The sequence below is a fragment of the Polypterus senegalus genome, chromosome 10, assembly GCF_016835505.1.
Source record: "Polypterus senegalus isolate Bchr_013 chromosome 10, ASM1683550v1, whole genome shotgun sequence".
Taxonomy (NCBI): domain Eukaryota; kingdom Metazoa; phylum Chordata; class Cladistia; order Polypteriformes; family Polypteridae; genus Polypterus; species Polypterus senegalus.
Window position 1 is genome coordinate 161,936,985 of NC_053163.1, and position 26,937 is coordinate 161,963,921.

General features: G+C 47.4%; 1 protein-coding gene across 1 annotated transcript in view; it reads right to left on the minus strand.

Moving 5' to 3' along the window:
* Positions 1-26,937, minus strand: part of LOC120538290 (A disintegrin and metalloproteinase with thrombospondin motifs 10-like) — a 161,334-nt gene that overhangs the window by 116,364 nt on the left and 18,033 nt on the right. The window contains exons 2-4 of the mRNA XM_039767753.1: positions 19,433-19,770; positions 11,535-11,881; positions 1,643-1,799 (exon numbers count right to left, since the gene is read on the minus strand). Of these exons, the coding sequence (XP_039623687.1) occupies positions 1,643-1,799; positions 11,535-11,881; positions 19,433-19,532 (604 nt within the window). The 5' untranslated portion in view covers positions 19,533-19,770. The remainder of the gene's footprint in view (positions 1-1,642; positions 1,800-11,534; positions 11,882-19,432; positions 19,771-26,937) is intronic.

Genomic DNA, 26,937 nt, shown 5'->3' on the forward strand with positions numbered 1-26,937 from the left:
ATTACACGGGTGGCTGTCCCAAACCTTTTTGAGTGTGTCACACTGTGAAGGACCTTGGGCTGTTGTTTAACGAAAGGCACTATATTGAATCACCTGGCTGCTTTGCACGTCACTTGCGTTTCCTGGCTTTGAAAATAAAATATAATCTGGCAGCCAGTGTGACCCTCTGGTGGTCAGGGTGCTGATGGCTTTTTATTTTCTGTGTGGCCCTGACAGCCACATCACCTGCCAGGGCTCATACTGCAGGAATGGGGAGATGACTGGGTGGGCTGGCGCTATGGAAAGGCACCATAGAAAATATTTACTGTTGTAGGCAGGTATGGCCTGAAGGGTCTCTCCCACCTCCTGGCATCTTCCTCTGTTAAAAAGACAGAAACAACTGCGCTGAGCAGGTGGAGTGTTGTGGCAGGCATGGCACTTCATTTCATGCGCCTGCTAGTTGGCAAGCCCCTCGGGTTCTCAGTCTGCCGTGCCATGTAGTGTGGCCCCCTAGTGGTTAAGGTGTTAACTGAAACTGAGCCCTTGAACGGCGGGTGCCTCGATTTGTCATTTCTCACATTTTAGAAATAAAGACACCATTGAATTGACCTTGTAAGGAACTTTAGGAGGCCGTTGGCTCAGGCAAGGCACCATGTTGGATGAAGTTGATTATTTATGTGGCCTTCCCCCTGAAGAGAAGCACATTCGGGGAGACCATCTAAGAATTCTTGGGCGGCGGCTGGAAGAGGAGTTGGTGAGGCTGGCAGCGGGCACTTACCCTTGTGCCTCCTCCAGACCACCAGGGGGCGCCCCAGTGCCTTTGGAGCACTGGGGGTAAGAGGACCGGGGACACCCGGAGTGCTTCCGGGTGCACAGCTGGCACTTCCGCCACACTGTGGAGTGCCGGAGGAAGATTGTCGGAATGCAGCTGGAGCACATCCGGGTGATTGTAAAAGGGACCTCCATACGATGGCTGGAGTCGGGAGAGAAGGAGACGAGGTCTTGGAGGAGGCAACGAGGCGGCCTGAAGAAGAAAAGGCATTTGAGTAGTTGGCCTGGACTTGTGGGCTCTTCTGTAAATAGCTGGAATGTATAAGAAACGTGTTGTGGGTGAACCAACGATGTCCGCCTCTCTGTGCCAGGGCCGGCTTCCACAATATACTGTCACGTTTCATAATGTGCTTATTTCATTTTGTCTAAAATACAGTATATCAAACTAAAATCTAAAATGTGATGGATGACAACATGGAGGAGACGCCCGCTGAGATGTTTGTCGGGTCTCCGTCAGTTGCAATTTTCTGCATGGACCCACATTAAGGAGAAGTGGCAGTGTGGTGGGCAGAGAGACTGGGTAGGTGGTGGGTGTTATGTGGAGGAGTGGCAGTGTGGTGGGCAGAGAGACTGGGTAGGTGGTGGGTGTTATGTGGAGGAGTGGCAGTGTGGTGGGCAGAGAGACTGGGTAGGTGGTGGGTGTTATGTGGAGGAGTGGCAGTGTGGTGGGCAGAGAGACTGGGTAGGTGGTGGGTGTTATGTGCCTCTCATCTGGCTTCAGGAAGCAGGCCTGTAATGTCCGTCAGTGTGGGTCTTCACAGCCTCCTTGTATCACCTGCCCTGTCTGGAGGTCAAAGACGAAAAGGACGCGAGTCTCGTCTGTTTTACATACCCAGGACTCCGCATGATGGCTCCATGTACTGGTGTCTGAGGGAGGATCTCTTGTACACCACATGGGGGCGCTGTTCTCGCTCCTGGACGTTGGTGAGGTTCTCGGCCGAGTTCAGAGGCTCGATGAAGTACTCCTCCGCGCCAGAGACGATCACCCCCTGCTGGAGAAATGCGGGCTATTCAGTATTTATAGCAGAGAATGTCAGTCAATAACTTGAGTGGGTTCTGTTCTCACCTCCAACCTTTATGTAAAGAAAGCACTGCCATGACAGTTTCATCTAACCCTAGTTGCCAGGCTCTTACATGAAGGTTCTGTTGATCTACCCCTCGGTCTGCCTGTGCCATGTCTAGACCCCTCCTGGCAGTGCTGGTGAGTCTTGAGGAGGGGCCGCTGTCTCACAGTTCCTGGTTGTTTGCCCACACATGCCGAGTGTTTCGCCGTGGCCCCTTTGTACTCTTTATTACGTAGACCTTAACCGGACGCCCCCAATCCCCTCCTCGGTCAGGTACCGTAGTTCAGTTATCCCCCCATTTCTCTTACATTCTGTAACCCCACACAGCTAAGCAGGCATGACGGAGAAAAACAGATAGAAAAAGAACAAGTGACTGGGACAGAAACACCATCACCACCCAAGCAGACGCCTCTCCCAGGTGGCTGTCTGGCCTGGTCTTTGGTGCCACATGGCTTTGAGTGGAGGCAGCGGCAGGTGAGAAATGAAAGAGGGAGACCGTTTCCGTCATCCCAGACCACTAGGATAAGCCGGCATGCAGTCTGCCCCTATTCTAGCCCTGTCCTGGAGGGCAAAGGGGTGCCATAAATCCTACCAACCTAAACCTTCCATTGCTCAGCCCACTGGTATTCCTTCATGCCAGATGGCCAGAATTTCACTCTGCCACTTTTAACTTGCAGTAAATATGTCAGTTGGTCCACAAGTTCACATTTTTATCACAATATTATTACACTGCCCTCATCACGGGTGGCACGGTGGCGTAGTGGGTAGCGCTGCTGCCTCGCAGTCAGGAGACCTGGGTTCGCTTCCCGGATCCACCAGAGTTTGCATGTTCTCCCCATGTCTGCTCCGGTTTCCTCCCACAGTCCACAGACATGCATGTTAGGTGTGTGTGTGTGTGCCCTGCGGTGGGCTGGCACCCTGCCCGGGGTTTGTTTCCTGCCGTGCCCCCCGTGTTGGCTGAGATTGGCTCCAGCAGACCCCCGTGACCCTGTAGTTAGGATATAGCAAGTTGGATAATGGATGGATGCCCTCATCACCGTAGAGAAACCACTCGTTACGTGATGACACAACTTTGGATTGTAGTAGAAGACCAGAGACCCCAGAAAACGGTCATCTTGTTAAACTATATGGGTCCTTCTTAAAACAAGGTGTATGAGGCCAGAGTCGGGGGGCTCCAGGTTCAACAGCTGTGCCCTAAGTTTATTAGCACAGGAATCACAAAAGAGGGCAGCAAGAAGAAGTCCACAGCCTTTGTGATCTGAGGAGTCACTGATAAAGCACGAGGACACACAAAAAGTGCATAGAGAAAGAAAATGTGATGGCAGAGCGTGGGCATACTGACTGTACGTAAAATACAGAGAAACAGGGGATGGCATCAAGGAGGGAAATGCAGCCAAACCAGCTGAACGACGACTCGCACGTGTAATATATACTGTGATGGACGGCCAGCCAAGGCGCTAGATGGAGGTGCCCTGGATTCCCGCAGGGCACCATGGAGGATGGAGTTTGGCTTCGCAGCCCTGCTGGGTGCCGTGGGTGCCATCGTGGGACGCTGCAGGGAGACGCGGGGATTTCTATTTTCCCGGGCTGAAGAAAAACACAAGTCTTGGTCTGACCCGGACGTGCTATGGAATCACACGGACAGAAGAACAGGAGCACTTCTGGGTCAAGGACTATTTAAAGGACTGGTTGAAACCCAGCAAGCTGAGCCGGCGTTGGGAGGGAGTGTGGCAGAGCTGCTGGGAGGAGAGGAGGATTTAGTTTATGTGATTATTGATTTATTGGTGCACTGTATTTGAGAAAATAATTAAAAATCAGCTTCTGGGTGATTTTACCCCGCGTCCTGCCTACTGTCTGTTGGGCAATAGCGCAAGCATAATATTCACAATACGTATAATACAATAATTAAATATACAATTCAGATCAGAATGTGCTGTGCTGCGTTGACATGACAAACATATGACACCCCAAAAGTGATGTGCTGGCCGTATTTTAGTTCCCTTTTCAGAAGGTCACTGCTGCCCATTTGCACTACAGAACATGATGCCACCTGATGTCACTTCTCAGGTCACTGGCCGACAGGTCAGGAATGTCTCTGCCAAGCTTCACTCCATCATTCCTGCTGTGCTGGAAGCCATTAGCTGACCGCCAAGGAACAACATCCAGTTTTCATATGGTGTGGGCACACATACAGGGCCGTCTTACCACATGGGCACACTGGGCATTTGAGCTTAGAGGGCCCATGCTAATCTCTGTATGTTGTGACTTGCTGAGTGGTTGTGTAGGCAGGGACCCCAATGCACTGCTCTGCCCGGGGGGGCTATAATGCTGTTAAGATGGCCCTGCACACATACATGAAACAGAACACGTCAACGTGCTGCCGTGTCCGGTTCTCCTAACGTAATCAGATCAATCGACGGCACTCATATTGCAATAAGGGCGCCTAGCGAGAATGAAGCTGCTTCTGTTACCCACGAGCAGTGACCTTCCATTAATGTCACAACGAGACTAGCAAACGTCTTGACTCGGAGGGCTGCGTCAACCCATGAATCATTTCTTTGAAGGCAGACATGACGCTGCTGGATACGGTCGCTGGCTGGACCCTCAGTGTTTCTGGCGACATTAGCTGTGCCTGCCCACTCAGACACTGGTGCCTTACACCTTTCCTGGACCCCCAGAGCACAGGGGTTGCTGCCCACACTCTTGTACAGTCATTTGTGGAGCACAGCCAGGTACTCTTCACCTCAGGTGGGAGGGGCTTCTCTACCAGCCAATGAAGTTCTGCAGTATCGTGATTGCATATGTATGAGGCTGATTAGCATAGTCCATGTATGGAAGATTCTGGGCAGCGTTGGAGGCGAGTTCACGTGTGCACCTTTAGAAGGTGATTTGCACCCATAATGGGCGCTTTTACAAATCTGTTTTTTTTACTTTCTCGTATGCAAAGTATAGGAAAAGTATCGTAATCGTCCAAATATTCAACCTTGAGATTCTGATGTCCATAAATTATGTGAAATAAAGTGGAATGACAGGGAAAAAGACAAGGATCCCAAATACACAGCCAAGGAGACTCTCAATTGGTGGCAGAGAAAGAAACTAAAGCTGCTAGTATGGCCTAGTCAGTCAGTGAGTCAGTCAGTCAGTCAGTCAGTCAGTGAGTCAGTCAGTCAGTGAGTCAGTCAGTGAGTCAGTCAGTCAGTGAGTCAGTCAGTCAGTCAGTGAGTCAGTCAGTCAGTGAGTCAGTGAGTCAGTCAGTCAGTCAGTCAGTCAGTCAGTGAGTCAGTCGCCGTCGGTGAGTCAGTCAGTCAGTCAGTCAGTCAGTCAGTGAGTCAGTCAGTCAGTCAGTCAGTCGTCAGTCAGTCAGTCAGTCAGTCAGTCAGTCAGTCAGTCAGTCAGTCAGTCAGTCAGTCAGTCAGTCAGTCAGTCAGTCAGTCAGTGAGTCAGTCGGTCAGTCAGTCAGTCAGTCAGTGAGTCAGTCGGTCAGTCAGTCGGTCAGTCAGTCAGTCAGTCAGTCAGTGAGTCAGTCAGTCAGTCAGTGAGTCAGTCAGTCAGTCAGTGAGTCAGTCGGTCAGTCAGTCAGTCAGTCAGTCAGTCGGTGAGTCACTCGGTGAGTCAGTCAGTCAGTCAGTCAGTGAGTCAGTCAGTGAGTCAGTCAGTCAGTCAGTCAGTCAGTCAGTCAGTCAGTCAGTGAGTCAGTGAGTCTGTCAGTCAGTCAGTCAGTCAGTGAGTCTGTCAGTCAGTCAGTCAGTCAGTGAGTCACCCGACTTCAACCGAATCCAATTGAAAATCTGTGGAAAGAACTGAAGATCAGCGTTCACAGAAGAGACCCCTGGAACTTTTGGGATGGAAGAGAATCCCCCCTGAGCAATGCATGCGACTCGTTTCTCCATACAGGAGGCGTCTTGAGGCTGTCATCACCAACAGCGGCTTTTCTACTGAGCGTGTTCAATTCTTATTCTCTCTGTCACTCCACAGAGCGTCATTTCTGTTTGGATTCCTTTGTATATGTGAATTACTTGGGTTCATGTCAATAGCCCCATTAGAAATAGATGTACTGAGAAGAACGTTCAATACTCATTTTCCTCGCTGTACGTCTGTCTGTCTGTCTGTCTGTCTGTGTGTGTAAACACGATAACTTGAGGACGCTTTCACTTTGGTCAGCCACATTTTGCATACAAGTATCTGGTACAAAACGTAGATTTCTATCAACTTTTGGGCCATTTCCGCTAACCAGAAGTGGTACTGTTTTATTTGTGCAGAGTCCGATTTATTCGACTTTAATAATAATTGTTCAATATATTAATCATTTGATTTGATTTGTTGTTGGTGGTCCTTTAACGTACATAATCTATATATATATATAAAAGCCAAATACCGCTGACTCACTCATCATAAAATCTCTCGAGCCATGAGGACTTGGGACTTGAAATTTGGCTTGTAGGTTACCCGCGGCCCATTGGTGCTCGCTAAGAAACGGTTTGAAAAATTTCACGGTCCAAGCGCGAAACTCCTTATAGTTTTTTAGACCCGTTTGTTTGTCCGTTCGCTTTTCACGAGAGAACTACTTCACGGATTTCTAGAATTTGCTTGAACATTCCGTTGATTTTGCAACTTCTCTCATTGCGCTAAGATTCATAGTTCGCTTGCAGGAGCGACGTATTCACGGTAATCCAAGACAAGTGACGTCAGGAGTAGAGACCTCCTCGCTGTCCTGTTTCACAAATACGCGGGCGAAGCCGTGGTGGACGGCTAGTATATGATTAGCGTCCTTGTCTAGCGGTGTCCTCCTCAAATATCCATCTCCACATCCGAGTATACGAGAGAGTCGGGGGAGACCACTCGCGATTTTTCGCCCCACATATCTTCCTGTTTTTTTTTTTTGACAGATGAGGCCCTTGGTGGGCTCAAGACTTGTGGAGGAACTTTTGAGTTAAGCCAAGAAGGCATGTAAGGACCACTGAGCTTCCTGCTGGTAAAGGAGAATCAGGCAGGCCCTTCCAGAGGGTTTGTCCGGTGGTTTGAGTTGATTTTTTGTTGATTATAATTGGGTGTAATGATGTCTTTTTTTTGATAATAGTGTTCGGTTTATTTCTTTTTTCAGTGTTGTGTTTTGTGGGTGGAGCCGTGAGAGGCGGGGCCACCGCTGAAGGACCGCCCCCAGCCCGTATATATTGCAGGGCTCAGTGATGTGTGGAGTCGCCTTTGTGTCTTGCGAGTGTTGGTTTCACAGCTTTTATGGATTTTTGCTTCTGTTCTTGGATTTTGCTCCTGCATTATGGCTTTGGACTTGTTTGCCCTGGACTGCCATTTTAGGTAAAGCCTTTTGCCTCGTTTTGCCCTTTTTTGTTCTTCTTTTGCTTCCTTTTATAGATATTCTTTGTGGACTTGTTTCTCAAGCCAACGTTTTTTTTTTTACAACATTCTTTTTCCCTTGAAGGATATTTTAATATATTTTGGGATATTTAAAGTAATTTCAACTTTTTTGAGGCCTGGACAGGCCCAATGTTATGTCATGGAGTCTTCCACATAACCAAAGGGGTGTGAGGCCTCCAGTCGGCTGAATCCCAGCTCCGCTGGCCTGTCTCAGGCTCTGTAGGCCCAAAAAGGGAACTAAGCGTGAAATCTTGCTCTAAAGGTCCCAAAAATATATAAAGCCCCATAATAGTTGGGATGACCATTAACCTTTGGTTTATATAAAAAAGGGCAAAGGAAGAATCTATGAGGATTTAATAAGAAAAAAAAAAACAGAAAATAAGGTCAAAATATTAAACAAAGCAAAAAAAGGATAAAAAGGAATCCAGAGCAAACAAGTCCAGTCCACAAACTGGAAGATGAACCCAACAGCAAAGCGAAGGAAAGTCAATAACACAAAGAAGATTACAAACCCTTCATGAAATCCACTGTAAACGAATGATCTCCTGCTCCTGAGCCTCCTCAGCAGGCTTATATAGCCAGAGGGAGGGCTCGGCAGTGCTGATGTCAGGGTGGCCCCACCTCCTGGGGCTCCACCCACAAAGAACAACACATTTAAAGGGACACCCGAAAGACCAATAAGACACATACAGTAAGCACACGTTATGATACACGTGACACCTGTGGGGTTGGGAGGTCAGACTTCGTCGACTAAAGGCATGTCAGAGTAGCCCCTGGCCTGGCTTTCTGGTTGTTTTAGAAGGGTCTATGAGGGCATCTCTGTGGGGGACGTCCTGAAACATTTCCTTTTTGGCTCAGTGAAGCCCTTAGTATCTTGTACTCTTTTTTATGGGCTGCCATGTTCAGGCACAGGCTTTCTAAACTGCCATGAAGCCCTTGTGGGAGGAGCCAATATGAGAGCAGTCAAGCACTGATTGGTCAGCTTCACTGTCCATCCATGTCACCCTTTTAGTGACAGCCACACAAAACACCAAGTAAGCAACAAGGCCTGGCCTGCTGATCTTAGTGCTGTCCACCATGTTATGACCTCTGCTACCGAGTGCTCCTCAGTTTTCGTTTTCTTTTGGGCTCTGAATCAGGTACATTCTCGTGTTGTGTTTCTTTTATACACGTTGGACTTCCTATTTTACTTTGTAAGTTTGCTTTAGCATGATGGCGTATTGTTTTTCTAGGGCCTCCGCTCTCCAGACACGGCGTAATGAGGGACTCCATCAGCGTGACGACATTTTAGCCAATCCCACCCTTTATAATTGCCTCTCTGCACTGCCTGGTGGTGGACAGACACACGTCCACTCATGTCTTCACGTCCTGTATGTCAGACATTACACTGAACTTCAGAAAAATCATTAGACAAACAAAAAGCAGAACTCCAATCCACTTAATTCCTCCAAAATAACATCAAGTCAAGTTTTGAACACCCTCAAGTTCTCCTGACCACCTCATTACTTGGTCACTTATTGCACATGTTTGTGGCTCCCTATGTGTTGAAAAACTTCCTAATGTTTGTGCAAAATTCATCCCGAACGAGTTTCCAACTCTGTCCCCGTGTTCTCTTTTTAAAATCACCGTCTCGATCCACTGGGCTGGTGTCCTTCATCATTTTAAACACTTCAGTCAGGTCTCCTCTTCATCTCCTTAAGGCTCAGCTCTTTTCATCTTCATAACTCATCCCTTGTAGCCCTGAATCAGCCTCGTCACTCCACTCTGGACCTTCTCTGTGCTGTTATGTCCTTATGGAGACCCAAACTGCCCCTAGGACTCCAGATGAGGCCTCACCAGTGAGTTATAAAGATTGAGCAGAACCTCCAGTGACTTGAACTCCACACGTCAAGGCGCTATATAACCTGACATTCTGTGAGCCTCCTTAATGACTTCTGAACACCGTCTGGACATTGATAGTCCACTACGACTCCTAAATCCTTCTCATAAGGTGGACTCTCGATGTTCAGACCCCCATTGTGTATTCAGACCTCACATTTTTACTTCCTATGTGTAATTCTTTACATTTCCTGACATTAAATCTCATCGTCCACAAATCTGCCAAGCCTGTCTGCTGACCAAGTCCTTCTGTGATGATATAATGGATTCCAAATGATCTGCTAATCCACCTGTCTTGGTATCATCTGTGAACTTCACCAGCTTGTCACTTATATTCCTATCTAAATCATTTATAGATATTACAAATAGCAGCAGCCCCAACACTGACCCCTGCTGGTCACCACTCTTAACATCACCCAGTTCTGATGAGGTCCTTCACCCCATCACCCTCTGCTTCCTGCGTCTGAGCCAATTCTCCACACATCACCCTGAACTGCCACTTCTTTTAGTTTGATGCCCACCCTCTCGTGTGGCACCTCATCAAACGCTTTCTGAAAGTCCTCATCAATCATCTCATCTGCTCCTCTCTGCTCGTCTCCTTTTGTTGTCTCCTCATTGAATTCCAGCCTGTTAGTCAAACACGACCTCCCTCTTCTGACCCCACGCTGACTGTTCACTAACTCGCGCTCCTCTGCTTGGCATGTGTTTCTCCATCTTCTCCTTAATAATTCCTTCCATTAATTAATCTACAATGTTTGCTTAATCACCCTTCTTATATAACGGGATATTATCTGCCATTTCCCAGTCCTTTTGAATTTCCCCAGGGCACAGGGACTTCCTCAGACTGAACATCACAGTTTATATCTGCACTCACAAACCTCCTTAGGCTCCCTTTGAGAAATGTTCTCTGCTCCTGGTGATTTGTTTCATTTCCGGATATTTGCTAAAGTTGTTGGGGCTGATGGAGATGATTTGAGTAGCGTGTGTGTGTGTGTGTGTGTGTCAGAGGGCAGGCGACGTTAATGAAACTGGAAATCATCTCCACTGATGCCAGTCATCCATTACATGGAGAGCTAAAGTAACCCTAACCCTAACCCTAACCCACACAAATCGCTCCACAAACTCCTTCCTTCTTAGTGCCATACGACTTTTCAATAAGAAACATCAGAGATGATGATTAAGGTTCATAGATATCCTGTAACTTTTATTATTATTTTTATTTTTTTGGTGTAAATATGTATTATCTAACTGCCTTTCCTTACCCTTTCTTGTTTCTGTTTGTCTGTTTTATTTCATTCTGTCTGTTATTCGATGCAACTGAGGAGGCACCGGTCATGTTTACTTGTGTAGACCTGACTAACTAAAGAAACGTTAAACGTTAATTTAATCTGAGCAGCTCTTCTCTCTCTACGATTTCCAAATCCCTCAGCACCTCCTTAGTAGTCCCTGTTACTGCTCTGAGGTTATCCACTGGCTCTCACAGTAAAATGGACGTTTAGGACATCTGCTGATTGACTCGGTGTATTTTGTACTTCCCCTTTACTATTCTCGTCCTCCTTGACTCTTCTTTTATTACTCTTATGGTCGTCTTTCTCCTTCTCTGCTCTGTTCCTCTCCAACTGCCTTTAGCCTCCCTGATCTCCTTCTTAATGGTTGCCCTCCTGTTCTCCTACGCCCTTCGACTCCCATTGCAGTTTTGTACATCTTATTCTTTTTCAACTCCTTATTAAACCTCCAAGCAGTTCTTTTAAATTCCTCCTATGTACCCGTCCTGCATTGTGTGTCACCTGTTCCTCTGCTCCTCCACTGTCTCCACGCTTATTCCAGTTTATCCCTTTTAGACTTTGCCACATCTTAAAGTTAACAGTTGCAGTCTACCAAAGATCGTTTTATATTCTGCCCACATGACCCTAGTGGTTCAGTCATCATTACACCCTCCATTCTGTCCCGATTATAATAATACTAATAATAATAATAATAATACTAATCATGGACTAGAGAATCATGCCAGGCCTCTCTCTCTCCACGTTGGCGTGCAGTCGCTGATTACGTCTCCCACTCTCATGCTCGGCCATTTGTACGGTTAGCCCAGCTACCATTCAGGCAGTGAAAGTCCCCCATGACTGTAATCCCCCCCCCTCAAACAGCCTTCGGCTCACATGAATCGTCCTTTTCCACACATTGGCCCAAATGTCGATTTAATCCTCCTCTTTTTATGGAGTGAGGCAGCAGCCACCATTCTACATCCACACACCCTCGAGACTCCTGGAGAGCCACCACCAGAGTTTAAGGGTTCATCGCCGGGCCCTTTTTACATTGTCATGTGTTCTGGTGAGCTCCACCATGGTGAGATCTCCAGTCTCCACCTTTATGGTCGGCTGCCCCGCCGCCTGCCCGCAGGACACTTACCAGCCCATTGCAGTTACTCAGGGCCACCTTGCTGCTGGTCTGCTGATTGTACAAGTGGCCGGTGTAGAGGCACTGAGCTGAGTAACGGTGACTCCAGGCCAGGCGGCCCCTCCGCCAGAACTCCACGCGGAACTGGCTTGAGAGCAGGCGGGAGTGGAGGGTCAAGTTGAGCAGGAAGTGAGTTTGAGGAGTGGAGACGCGATAAAAGAGCTGCCGCTCAGGTCCCAAGCTGCGCCGCTGCCGTCGGCCCCTCCTGAGTCGAGCCGCTTGGCTCAGGACGTCGCCCTGGGAGTCCAGTCGGACAGGGATGGTAATCTCGTAGTGGTCCAAGCTGGAGAGGAACTCCTCTGAAAGGAGACAGAAACAAGAAGAGAGTTAGGACTTCAGGGACGTCTGCTTGTCCAGAAGGCTTCGTATAAAGAGTCAGCTGAAGCCACACACTGAAGGCCTGGGGACAGTAAAGGGACAGCATATACTGTATAGAGGGGACCCTGTTTAAATGGGAACCACACAAGTATCTCCAGAAACCTGCAGGGTAACTAGGGGTGGCGTTAGGAGACATGACACCTGCTAAAGCAATTGGAGGACCACCTGCACTTTGGGAGGACCCCGTTCAGCAGTCTTCACCCCTTGGACACTTTCACATTTTCTGTGGGCTTTTTGTGAAGCCTACACAGACACATGGAGAATAGGATGTGAACCCCAGGCTCCTTACTGCGAGGCAGAGTGCCACCCAAACAGAGGACGATGTAAAGTGATCATTAAACCACCCGATATTTACAAGACATTATGTCAGATATTCATAACATAACATCAAAATACAATGAAAGCATGCAACTCAGACAAGAACCAAGAGCAATAGACATTGGCATGGTGCCCCCTACTCACGCCCCACTCTGGATACTAAATAGTCCAAGTTGCCACTTTTCAGTGCCCCCTAAAGTTTATAAAGCAACACCCCTGAGTGTGCCCACTCTTGTCTGGCGGTCCTTTTTGTCACAGACATCTGTGAGTAAGGGGGTCTGTTTGAGTAGGGGGCAGGACCATTTCTACCCTATTCTGACCCTGGTCACTTTCTGGGTATCACCACATTCTGCCCCAGTGCCTTCTGGTCTATCCCATCATTATTCTGCTGTCACTTTGTCCCCAGTCGGTGGTCCTGTTTCCAGCTGAAGGCCTCCGCACCTCCACGATTGCACATTGATACCGTAACGGTTTACATAAGACGGTCGTCCCACGTGACACGCCCAGTGGACGGTTGGCATTATTATTCATAACTCCTCCCACAAACCTAACCTTCACTACACTGTAAGGATGTTTTATGAGAACAAAGCGCGAGTCTTCAAAACCCAGGGAACGGGCGAATCGCGTCACGTGACTGACGTAGAATGTGAAGGACGCTGAACGCCATCTCTCCACAGTGGAGTTCCTTGGAGCAGCAGGATCCTTCTCCCCTAACTCCACTGGCTCAATTCAGTCTCAGGTTAGGTGGGGAGTTCCTCGTAACCCTAACCCTGTGCTCATCCCTCCCCAGAGTTTTAAGTCTGCAGCGGCTGGCTGCTTTATTTGTGGCTTGGGATGACCTCTAGAAGGCGCCCAGTCTCATTAATAAATACACAGAAAGTGGCAGAGAGCAGACGCACGGCACACGGCACACGGCGGCAGTGACAGCAGCAGACAGCAGGTCCCTGCCGCCGTCAGCTCAGCCCAAAGGTGATCCTACTCTTTTATTGGCTAAAGCCCTTTGGATTTGTGCAGCCATTCACTCCGAAACGGGAATAAAGGCTGGAGGAGCAGAAAGGGCAGGAAAAGTGCTTACTGGCGACGCTGTGCTACAAAATTCCATGGCTCGGCAAAAAGGCTGGCACAACAGAGAAAGGATGGTGGTACATGTTGGTGGAAACTCATTGTGGGATTAAACCACTCTGGAAATGGATGGATGGATGGATGAATGGGAGGATGGGGCAGGATGAGGACAAAGCGCATGGTGACCTTTGTGTCTTAAATGATCCTGCTGGGATTGCCTCCAGCTCACTGTGACCCTGGAATGGAGTCAGTGGGTCCACACAGTGGATGGATGGATGGATGGATGGATGCTTGGCAGCCTCCCCTTTGGCCACTTCATTGCGCTTACAATAAACAAGTTAGAAAGACAGAGACACGACATGATTGGCCAACATGGCATTCTCAGTTCACCTGTCCAATCACAGGAGAGATGGGCTAAAACACTAAGAGACAGAAATGACCGATCTCGCAGTTTCATTTTATTTGACACCTTTGTATAGTGGACAGTCCCAGGATGGCGCGTCAGCTGCCTCACTCAGGGGGTGAAGTCCAGTGCCTTCACCACAAAGCCGCACTGCCTCCTGGGCCAGCAGACCCTCACTTTAATCATTGCTGCTGCGAGTGTGCCAGCCCACAACAATATGGAAGACCACTCACTCTGGCCCTGCATCTGAAAAAGACGCCGTGCTGGCAGCTCACACACCAATAAACAACTCCAGCCCCCTGCTGCTCTCCAGTTTCCCTCTGTTTTGGGGTCCCACCCAGACGTGCTGGGACAGGCTCAGACCCCGAGTAGAAAGTCAACTCGCTTTTCACGGCCAGACTTCCCTGTAGGCCGCAGACAGTCTCCGTGGCAACCATGAAACCCAACACTTCCTGTCCAGGGCTGCGGCTTTCGGGATTTCTACCCTTTAATTACAGGACAGATGGATTTGTGTTTTCTTTTCTAAGGAAAGGTCAGCTGCAGGATCTCGTAGTTAGAGGCACCGAAGAAAACTCAGCTTTGGCACTGGTGTGGAAAAATAAAATGGACGGAATGGAGAGCCTGAAAGAGCTTCAGAGAAGCACATCCAGGACCCCCGAAACCCCCAAGATAAAACTGCAACGGAAAGGCTGGCACAGGCAGGGGTGGCGGAGCAGCACTTGAACCCGGGTTCAATTTCTATGTGGAGTCTGCAGATTGTCCTCATGACTGTGTGGATTCCTCCAGTGACAAAATGTGTAGGCCTGGGGGTCTGGCATGGAATGATGCCCCTCAATGGAGAGCGAAGTCAGTGATAGAACAGGCCATACGCACTTGAGATGCTGGACTGAAAAAGGGAAAAAGAAAGATGTGAACAACACTATAAAACAGATAGAGAGATGGAGTGAAAGGCGATAGATGGAGAGATAGATGAAAGGCACTATATAATGATAGATAGATAGATAGATAGATAGATAGATAGATAGATAGATAGATAGATAGAGTGAAAGGTGCTATATAATAGATAGATAGATAGATAGATAGATAGATAGATAGATAGATAGATAGATAGATAGAGTGAAAGGTGCTATATAATAGATAGATAGATAGATAGATAGATAGATAGATAGATAGATAGATAGATAGATAGATAGATAGAGTGAAAGGTGCTATATAATAGATAGATAGATAGATAGATAGATAGATAGATAGATAGATAGATAGATAAGGCACTATATAATGATAGATAGATAGATAGATAGATAGATAGATAGATAGATAGATAGATAGATAGATAGATGTGAAAGGCACTATATAACATATAGACAGATATATAGGGCTTTTTATTCTATCTATCTATCTATCATGATATAGTGCCTTATCTATCTATCTATCTATCTATCTATCTATCTATCTATCTATCTATCATTATATAGTGCCTTATCTATCTATCTATCTATCTATCTATCTATCTATCTATCTATCTATCTATCTATCTATCATTATATAGTGCCTTATCTATCTATCTATCTATCTATCTATCTATCTATCTATCTATCATTATATAATGCCTTTCTATCTATCTATCTATCTATCTATCTATCTATCTATCTATCATTATATAGTGCCTTATCTATCTATCTATCTATCTATCTATCTATCTATCTATCTATCTATCTATCATTATATAGTGCCTTATCTATCTATCTATCTATCTATCTATCTATCTATCTATCTATCTATCTATCTATCTATCTATCTATCACTTAACATGCTTCCAGGGAGTAGAGAGAGACGTGTTGCCTGTTAATTAGTGTCACTGGACGCTGTACACTGTCCTGTGTCAGAGCCCTGTAAGTCTGTTATATAGCGCCTTTCACGTATCTCTCTATTATGTACAGGCTGGTCCTTCCATGTATTGCTATCTATTATGTAGCGCCTGTCAAATCAGTTACAGAACTTGGTGCCAGAGGTTAGTGAACTGACCACTAATTGATGTGTTCAAGTAAGCAGGAATGTCACTGGGCCCTGCACATGTGACAATGACGACCCTCTCAGTCTGTCATATAGCGCCTTTGATATCCATCTCTCTGTCTAGGGTGGTGACGTGCTGCATGTGAGTTAGGTTGTGCCATTAAGAGCTTCGCTGGACTCTGTGCACGTGACAGTAAGGTCCCCACAGTGCACGTCTGTTGTGCAGTATCTCTCTGTGTATTATATAGCGCCTTTCTTATGTGTCTGTCACTAAGAATGGTGTGTTGATTAGCAAATGCAAGTCAGAATTTCAGTGGACTCAGCACATGGGGTAATAAGAACACTCTAAGTCCCTTTATATAGCACCTTTCACACATACTGTACCTGTCTGACTATTAGATCGCCCCTCATGTCTCTCTATTACTGTATATAGCACCTTTCAAACATATCAGTAAACATGGTGCTGAAGAGTGGTGGCCGGCTGCATGTTAAAGGATGTCACTCGACGGGGCTCATGTGGTGATAACAAGCCCAGTAAGGAAGGCAGTTTTCTAGCACCTTCTGTGTGTTTCGAGTCTGTTTATTACACAGCACCTTTCTTGTCTGTCTGTCCGTCTGTCTCTCTGTCCTGTAGGACCTTTCATATCCGTCAATGACTAGTCGTGGCTCGTGAGAGTGGAGACATCTCACCTGCTGATTACCCCATCCAAGTCAGAACGTCTCTGTACTCCGCACTCGGGACCACCAGGCCCCTTTAAACCTAGCACATCGTGCCTTTTCCATTTCCCGCTCCTCCTCTCTCATATCTGTCCATCACTATTCCTGGCTCCATGTTGCTTGTGAATTAGCACAATAAGAGTTGCACCAGACTCGGCACGTGTGACACTAAGGGCCCTGTAAACCCCTTGAGCTGGGCTCAGGCTTGATGGGATTCCTTTGTGCGTTTGTCCCACCCTGAGTGAGGCTGCCGGCCCCGTCACTCGAGGCCTGAGTTAAGGGAGGTCACACAATGGTGGTATTTTGACGTAGTAGAGGAGAATTCTTTGCCGGTGGGTGAGCCCATTGTCCGGCAGTCTTTGGCGCACCTACTAGGCTCCAGCACGGCAGACGGGGCACCGGGCTCGAGTATCTGATAGGCTGTGATCAGCTGGCTTTCTCTTGGTGTTTTGGTGACCTGTCCTCTCCCTGTGCTCCTCCCCACATGTGTTAGTCTGTGACATTTTTGGCTCTGAGTGCCACCCTTATCCCCTGGGTGATCTAAAAGTCCAGGAGAGGTGATGCCCTGCATATGTCACAACAGTGAATTGCAGCCCTGAAATGTGGCAGCCTCTCACCTGGTTGTGGCGCTGGCTTACCACTCCTGTCACCAGCCCTGAAGACAAAGGGGTGACAGGCGTCAGCAGACACACTGAGATGACCCCACTGAAGCAGGTGTCATATGTCGCCCCCACTTTCTTTATGTTGCCCCTCTTCGCTCATACTTATCAAGTACTTGACACACGCAGATTGATGTGCCACATGAGAGTTCAATGTCACACCTTAAAGATGACAGCAGTTCAAGAGAGAAGTACAGTGACAGACATTGAGTGCCCACAATGACATGTGGTATGAAGCTCAATTAGGGTGGGGCATTCTGGGTATTCAAAAGGAGGGGGAGATCATCAGTGACGCAGTGGGCTTTCATTCCTCGAGAGAGAAAGAAGACCCCTGCAGTCTGTCCATTAGGGGTCAATTGTCAATGAAGTCCTAACCTAAGCCCACGACTAGGTGCACATGGAGCCAGCAGACGTGGCACTTGTCAAGGCGCTATATTGTTAGCAGGATGACATACTTGTACTGCAGGCTCTAAGGGGCACTAGTGTGGCATGGACTTGTCACTTTTAGGACAAATGGAGCCCATGGGTGGACTGAGGGCAGTTGGGTTGTTTGTAACAAACATTGCAGCGCAGCGGGTCTTGAGTGGTGCCAAGTGTGCCCTGGTCACACTGGTAATATTGAGTGATTATTGGGACCCCCCATATACCAAGAAACAGACCTCTCCTTCAAGGTAATGAGCAGCAGGCAGCCACCGTGACGGCCCACTGAGGCTCGCCGTCTTTTGTTTCAAGGCCAAATAAATTGGCAGTAATAGGATTAGACCCCTGATGTAACCACAGAGGGCACAGTATGGATCTAATTAGCTGCTTAACAAGATGGCTCGGACTGTGTCTTGGTCTGCTGGCCGATTTTTCCACTTGGCTGCCGCTAAAACCTCCAGGCTAATCCGAGTCACGAATTACAGAAACATCAGCAGGAGGTTGTAAAGGGAGGTGGGCATACTGAGGGCCCACCTGACCACCAGGCCTAGAACTAGGAAAACGTGCCCAGTTTAAGCCAATTCTAAAGGAGGCGTCTACCACTCAGTGGGCTCAGTGGTCCGGGGTCTCTGAAAGTGGCATGAACCTACTGCACTGGCCCAGGGTGTTTGTCCTTTGTGGAGTGCTAAGCCAGGGCCACCTGAGCAGTGAAATATTGAGAGGAGGACACACATACACACCCTCACACCCCTCGTTAATGGGGTGCCACACTCTCAGAATGGCAGCCCTGCCAGAGCCAGTGGTCCTCATTCCAGAACCTTCTTCCATAACAACAGCTGGAGCTCCGGCCTACTGTCCATTCTGGTCTAGCTTCACCTTCTCTATCTCTATCCAGCTCTCTCTCTGTGTGAACTGGGCCACCGTCCCTAGGTTGGTCATTCTGCCTAGAAGGCCAAGTGACCACAAGTGACCATCATGTCCAATGTCCTCCTCGTCTCTCCAACTGAGCTCGTCATCAGCACACCATCGGCTAACCTTGTGGGCAACTAAACTCAAAGCCCACTTCTGGAAACTTCTTTATAATAGAGCTTCATAAATGATTGGACACAAGGGGGGGTGCAGCTTGTGGACCAAAGTGGAAGTCAAGCAGAGAGCAGGGAGTGGGGCTGCTCAGAGAGCTAGACGGATAGGAAAGGCGCTATATGACATCGATAGATAGATTGATAGATGACAAGCACTATATAATAGATAGATAGATAGATAGATAGATAGATAGATAGATAGATAGATGGAGTGAAAGGCACTCGATAATAGATAGATAGAGTGAAAGGCGCTATATAACGGACAGATACATGTGAAAGGCGCTATATGTTAGATAAGTAGATTTGAAGGGCACTCAATAATCGATGTAAAAGCCGCTATGTAATGGACAGGTACATATGAAAGGCACTATATTATAGATACATTTGAAGAGCCCTATATGATAGATAGATATGAAAGGCACTATATAGCACTGATATAAATATACTGTATAATAAATATGAGAGACACTCCATGACAGATCGAGGGCTACATAGGAAAGGCACTATATAATAGATTTGTAGATATGAAAGATGCTGTATAAGCTGGCCAAATAGATACATATGAAAGACACGAGATAACTGGTCTACATATGGATGGCATGAACAGGCACTCTGTAATAGAGAGGCACATATGAAAGGCACTATATAAGAGATAGTTAAGTAGACTTGAAGTCACTGGATGATATTTACAGTAGATGTGAAAGGCACTATATAACAGATAGGTAGATATGAAAGGCACCATTTGAAGGTTCTTATATGGCAGATAGATGTGAAAGGCACTATATTAGATAGGCACACCTTGTGACTTGGTCTTCCCGTCAGCGGCGTTCCCAGCGATTTCCCTGGTAACCATGGAGAGGGTAACCAAACAAGCCAAAGCCATCCAGACCGGATTCATGGTTGTGCGTGCTGTCCAGGGCTGAAGCTGTCTGTCCCAACATGTCTTCTGCCCCTGGCCTCTGCTCACAGAGACGACGAGGATGATGCCACTCCTTTGGGTTCCATCCCGGTGGACGAGCGCGGAGGACAGCGATGGTGTTGTCAGCTCGTGATCTGCTCCCTCGTGTGCCTCGCTGCTGGCTAACGACTGCCTCTCAAGTGGATCACAGGCCGGCCGCTCTCATGCCATCTCCTTCCTGCTGGAGACAAAGAGGGACAGTCAGAGACCTGGAGGTGTGGGCACAGGGGGCGCTAGTGGTCAGTTAAGCTGTTGCGTTGCCCTCTTGTGTCCAGACTCCCTTCCGGTTGGTTTATTCTGCGCTGCTCACAGTCATCAAAGGCAGAAAATTCAAACAAAGCTCAGAGTTACAAGCAGCGCCATCATTGTGGCCATCCGTGCCTTCATCGATCTGTGATGCCACTTCTCCAGGGTTACAGGCAGTCTGTCTGTACCTGGGCTAGCAGCACTGGGCACAAGACTGGGCAGCAGTGACATACACGCCATGGTTGGAGCGATGGCCACACAGACATGGGGAGAACTCCACACCTGCTGACCCGCTTTGCCCCTCGTCTCAGCCCTCTTTAGCTTTCATGAAGACGTCAAGTTGAACCCTGATCACGAGCTACAGTGGCCGCCCGCTGTTTCTTTTGTTCCCCCCTTCGTTTTAAGGACGTGTGTGCGTGTGCGCGTCTTCTCTTTGAGGCCGAGGGCCATCAGCCAGCTGTCTGGCGGCAGACCAACTGTGGGCAAAGGTAAGCGGAAGCAGCTGGAATGCGAGTTGGCTTCGGCCGAGGGAGACAGGTTGAGTCGGACTTAAAGGGACGCGGCGCCCATTGCCGCTTTGGGTTTAGGAATCTGCGCCGTGAGCCTTCGTGGTCTGTGCTTTGTAGGACCAATCAAATTTGATGGACATGGAGACGGGTCACCGCCATCACAAGTCACAAGAAATGGCAAAGGTCACCACGATCACCCAAGTGAAGCACACGTCCACTGCTCTGTGGGTATATGGTGCCTTGCAAATCACTGGGTGCAGTTCTCAATTTTTAGGAATCCTTTTATTTTATCCCAGATGTCCATGCTGAGGTGATTGAGCATACCCTGCTATGGACCAGTGCCACGCCCAGTGCCATGGAGACACTGATGGCGTCACTCACCTTGGTCACCGTCTCCTACTTGGAATGGCTGGACGTGTCAAGTGGGGTCCTACAGATTCCCAATGCCATTCGCCTGCCCCACTGAATCTCCTCGGCATGGCACTTGAATCACTGAGTTGTCGCCCCCTAGTGGGCTCTGCTGTCTGCCTGCCCTTCCATTTTTCCCAGATTACTATTTGAATTTATTTGTATGCCTTCATAATGTTTGGGAGTTTTGGTGTATTGTGGACACAAGTCACTTCCTGGATGCAGGAGTCATGAGAGTGACAGTCACAAGATGGCTGTCCATTTTCAAACCTGCTGCCCCAGCACAGCATTGTGGGGAGCTGGTGCCCATCCTGGCAGCACTGACCCTGGACAGAAATCCTTTAAACACTTGGGGGTCACATGGAGCTGCAGCCACTCCTCGACAGGCCACATGTCCCCACACTCAGGGTGGGCCTGTTCATCCACCCGTCTGTCATTCTTCAAATCAGAGGCCATGGGAAGCACCCCATGCCAAGCAGGAACCACCCCAGGATGGGATGCCAGTCCATCACAGGACTGGCACTCATCCTCTTCAGCTGCTTATGTCATTTCTGGGAGGTGCATTGTGTCCTGTCCTTGATGTGTGTTGTACTTTGTGGGTGGGCGTGGCCACCTGCCTGTCACCTTTAAGGTACCGCCCCCAGCCCATTCTCGGTTTGTCTCAGTGGAGTCTGGTGGGTCTCGTAAGTGTTGGTGTTTTCTCGGACGTTTGGCTCTGATTCTCGACTTATTCTGTTATTGTTGTGGAGCTCGTTTTGGGACTCATTTGCTATTCTTTTAGACGATTTGGCTTATTTTTTACTCTTGTTAACTTGTTTTGTTGTCTTATCCTTCTCTTCAATTCAATTTTTTTAAAAAAAAGTTTTGGTTTATTTGTTCTGTTCAAGCCAGGGGTTGCCGGTGATCCCCTCCCTAGTGGGGTATTTGGAGAATACGGGTCTGAACTTTGAGAGTTAAGCTGATTTAAGGCCGGTGTAGGCCAAAGCCAGGTTCTGAAGTGGAAGTTAGGCTGCCTTTCAGTGCACCTCCTCTGGGCTGGCTGGTGGGAGTCAGACCCGCATCCCTGGGGGTTTTCAAAGGCCTCACAGCACGGTGGCCATTTTTTGTGAGTAACCACAACATCATGTGTCAGTCAGGCTTGTTCACCTGGTTCAAGTTTCTGGCTTTATTTAACGTGAGCCAAAGTACCCTGGTGTCACCGATATAAACGGAGATAAAAACACACAACCCTCGCCGAGACAAAATGACAAAAACTGCAGCCTGGCATGACATGAAAACAGCTGTCCAGATGAGTTGGGGACAAAACGGCACACATGCTAGGGGTCAGCCAGGGCTTCTCCCATGAAGTCTTCTGGAGCTCAAATCCCTTTTTTTCTTTTCTTTATATTGCTATTCATGTTTCTTATTTGTATAATTAGGTGCTCGTCATCGGTATTGTTCACCATTTACTTATTTATTATGTGCCATGTGTTTTGTGGGGGTCCCCAAGAGATGAGGCCACCTGCCCATCACTGTCAAGAGACCTTGTGAGGCCTGAGGAGACCCACAGTCCCCTGCGGTTCATTGAATGTGCTGACATTGGTGAGTTTTGCCTGTGATTGTTCGGTGCTTTTGTTTTTGTGAATTTATGGGATTGTTGACTTTCTGGATTCGTGTTTTTGGGACTCGATTGTCTTGGAATGCCTCGTTTTTTGAAGCAACTTCATTTGCCTTTTGTGCTCTTCTGAGCTTATTGTTCTCACAGCATTGTTGCTGAGAATCAATCTTTCATTTATCAGGAGCCCATGTTTGCCCTTTTGTGACTTGCCAGTTTGATTAAAGTGGGCATCTGAAGTTATTCTTGGGGCTCTTAGTGCTCGGGAATCTCAAATTCATGACAGGACGTGCCGGTGGTCTTTGAGATTGTGGATGGACTGGTAGAATACTTTGTGTGTGCTGATGATGATGTCCGCCATCAGCCTTAGTCCAGTCCTGCTGCCTCATGGGAATTGTAGTCCCTGCATCAGCCCCCCCCCCAATATAACCCTCTCCCCCAGTAGAATGAGTAACCTGTACTTTAAGTCAGACCAGCGGCATTCATGAGAATTGAACATTAGTGAATAAGCAGACGTTTTGGAAGGTCGTTTTGTATTCTGTGTTATCAATTCTGGTTTTGGTTTCATTTTTATTTTGCATAAAGACGAACGAAAAAAGAATCAAAAGACCAGGAGATGAATGGCAGTCAGACTTCCAGAAACGGCTCAAAGTCCAAAAAGACAATTAGCAGAACTCGTAGTCGACAAGATCTCGAAGACCTCAAACAAACACGCAGCGCTCTTTGTGTTCACCCTTAACCGCAGATATCGAGTGGCCTGTCACAGTGCCGTGTTGATGACATCAGACGCAGCGCCATGTGAAACTCCGCCCCCTGAGCAGAGTCGGAACAACAAGCAAATCAAGACGATGTCCCGGTAACACAATACAATGCTGTGGGATCAGCAGGTGAAGTGAGGCCAAAAATGTTGTGTGAGTGAGGGAAGAAAAAAAAAAAACATCGAAAATCATAGCCAGAGTGAAATCTCTCCAACTCCCAAGTGCATCCGAATGAACCGCAGGGGACTGTGGTTTGCTCCCGCCTTCATAAGGCTAAGGGGTGGGAAGTTCCTTGCAGGTGGCCCCGCCTCTGGAGGGACAACCCACAAAAGCCAAGAAACACAATGAAATGAAATAATCAACGATGTAAACATTCGAAACAGACAGCTGGCTGACTCGTTACACGTGCAGATAATGGCCAATAATTCCTATGAATTTCTAAAAGTCAAAAACGAGAAATCCCTGAGCCCGTAGACACTTAATGAGAGAAAAACGCATTTCACTCCTGATAGCAAATGTTCAAGTGCAGCGCTGCGAACTCTGATGTCTTTGTGTAATCGTTTGATTTTCTGTCTTGTTGTGTTGATTGACTGTTTCTTTTAATCTATCGCACTTTTAACATATGCAGTTCTTCAGTTGTCTGGCCTGTGTCCTTTACGTAGAGCCAAGGGAGGCGGGCCCACCAGTCCCCCTGCTATTGTTTAAAGGGCCCTCCATTCCACATTGAAATCCTGCTTTTGGTTTGCTTGTTTTGTGTTTGGATTTATTGGCTTTTGACCTCGGCATTCACTCTAAGGTATTGTGTATGGGATTTGTTACCTTCTCAGCCATCGTCTTTTTTGTTCAGTTTCTTTGCTTTGTCTTTTGTGATTCCTTTTCTTAAAATCAGTTCTTTAAACATTAATAAGCTTTGCCCTTAGTTTCCCTTTTGGACCAGACGCTTTTTAAAAATGCTTTTCCTTTTCATTTCTGAACTCTTACAGCCATAGCCTCATTTTTAGGCCGGCGAAGGCCCAAAGCCTGCCCTTGGAGTTGGGGTTACGATGCACCGGAGGGCGACGTCTGACTTTGTGTGAGGCTTTGAGACCCGCTCGCCTTGGTTTGGAGGTTTGTTACAATAAAAGCACAACAAACGCCAAGCGGCGGACGGAACTCGATGTCAGAAGGACAGCAAAATCAAAGCCACGGAAAGCAAAACCACAACACAAGAAAACTCCTGTGAGCCACTCAGTGATCCGCAATCCTGGACAACCTGACCGTCATATGGGGAACCAGATGGTCAGAAGGCTGCTGTCTCGCTCACGTAACCAAAGTTAAAGATTCGCCTGGCAATGGTCACACACCGCTGTCTCGTGGCACAGCCCCTTGTGAACGCTTTGAACTTACATCACTGGTACGAGAAATCGCATACCATTGGACTCACCTTCATACCTTCAAGTGGTGTGAGATGTCGAGCGGTTTAGGGTTCTTGACCCAAAGCTCCTCCTGTTAGACCACATTTAGTGACCCCGCTATGATAAAAAGGGAACCAAAAGGCGTCTTCAACAAGAATGAGCAGAAGGACTTTTGGGTTGGGCAGCCCCAGGGGTTCACTCCATAATGGGGGCCACTGCTTCACGGTTGTTGGTTACAAAGGTGATTTCTGATGCTTTGCTGGCCGTCTGTGGACCTCCATCAGAGGGTGACAATGGACGCGTTTCTGTTACAATCGAGAATATTGAGACTTTGGACATTTTGAACACTGCAGACTCCCGTTTGTCGTATTCTTCTTCTTCTTCTCTTACAAAGACCCCCAATTAGACTCGCTCAGCCTTTCTGTTTATTCCATTTATTATTTCTTGTTATGATCATTCGTTTTGTTTTTGTTCACTTTGCGCCCTTCCTGGGAGAGGAGTGAACGCTTTAGATTCGGCAAAAATGTAAATCTCTGGTTTTCAATGAATCTCAACATTTTAGGGTCCCTGGATACCAAAATCGATGAGCGTGTGTCCCTCTAAAACAGAAAAACACCAAACTCGAAACGCCAGCCTGCTATGAGATGGCGACGTGCTGATGAGTTTCTGAGACACTCGAGAGGAGCCTCCAATACCAGAATTCATCTCGTCAGTGGCTACCGTAACGACCTCTTTTATCATCAGAGAGATCAGCGTCAGAGCAGTGAAGAATGACGGAGATGCCAGAGAAGACGAATCCCACTGGCGCTCACGTCTGAATTTTTGATCATTATGTTTGGCAATACGATTTTTATTCTTTAACTTCTGTTATTTATGTATTCATGTTCTGCTGTGTACCTTGCTGCTTGTGGGTGGAGTTCCAGGAGGCGTGGCCGCTCCTTGGCCCTCCCCCAGGCTATTTAAATCGGCTGAGAAGGCTCAGGAGTCGGGAAGCCTTCATTTCACTGTGGAGTTCTGTTAAGAGTCGCTTTTGGGATTCTGATGTTTGGTTCTCATGTCGGGACTCCTCTGCTGTGGATTTAGGCGACTCCTTCTGCCTCTTCCTGCTCTGCTGAGACTTTCCTTGCATTTTGCTATTATTCTACATAATCGTCCATTTAAAAAGATTCCTTACTTGCTCTTTTTACACGGGCTGATGGTTTACAGTCACCCCTCCTTTTGTGACACTTTTAGGACATTAAGGCTTTGTTTTTGAGGCTCAGTTCCATTTTTCGGCCTGTGGCAGGCCACTCTAGTTGGTGTTAAGCCTGTTGGGGTGAGGCCTTTTCTAGGTAGCCTTCAGGAAGACTCCATGTCACGTCACTTTCTGTTCGCACGGCTGTCAGGACAAAACAAAATGGTGGCAATGGAGCAAAAGAAATCAATAATTCGAAATAATATCAGAATGAAATTCAGCATGGTACCAAAGCCCGAATCACAAGTGCAAAATGAAACATGACCTCAAATAAAAACTCTACTCCATCATGACTCTGAGCGGCTAAAAGAACAAACCTCGCGGCTGACAGAAAGAAAGAAAGAAAGAAAGAAAGAAAGAAAGAAAGAAAGAAAGAAAGAAAGCACATAATCCACATTATACAAACAGGGTTAATTCTCCCTCTACACCAATAATTGTGATTCTAATTAATAAATATAAATAAATAAAGCAATAGCATATACTGTAGTTAGCACCTTTCACAGTTACCGTTATCCTATGCGTCATGTGATAGTTATAGTAAAACAACAAATAGTATAAAGCGCATAGCATTAAAGAATGTTAAATACTTAAACTAGAAAGAAAGAAAGAAAGAAAGAAAGAAAGAAAGAAAGAAAGAAAGAAAGAAAGAAAGAAAGAGGAAGGGTGGGTGGGCACCATCCACCAGTGGGTATGCGCACTCTGAAAGGCACTATACTGAAGACACGACATTGGCATGCTCACCCTAAAACCTTTAAATTAAAGGAATCGTGAAAGGAATGCCCACCAGGAATGACTCCACCATATCAAAGGAAAGAGAAACAAGTGCACTGTCTTCTAGTCTCCATGTGGACCTTGAAAGGCGCTATATATCAAAGAAAGAAAAAGACACTCATGGTACTGCCCACTAAGGGCTGTGGGCTCTATGAAAGGCGCTATATCGAAGAGAGAAAGAACGAGGACTTTCCCCAAGGGCATGTCAATTATGAAAGGCGCTATATCAAAGGAAAAATGACAGGAATGCATAGCGTTGTCCACCTGGGCTGCATTCTCTATGAAAGGCACTATATGAAGAAAGCTACCAAGAAAGACCTTCAGGCAGGCAATGGCCCAGTGAAGCCATTTGATTCAAGTGTCAGATGAAGCCCAAGCAGCGATGTCACCAGCTGTGGCCCTAACAGGAGAGCTGTGACTGTGTCATGACT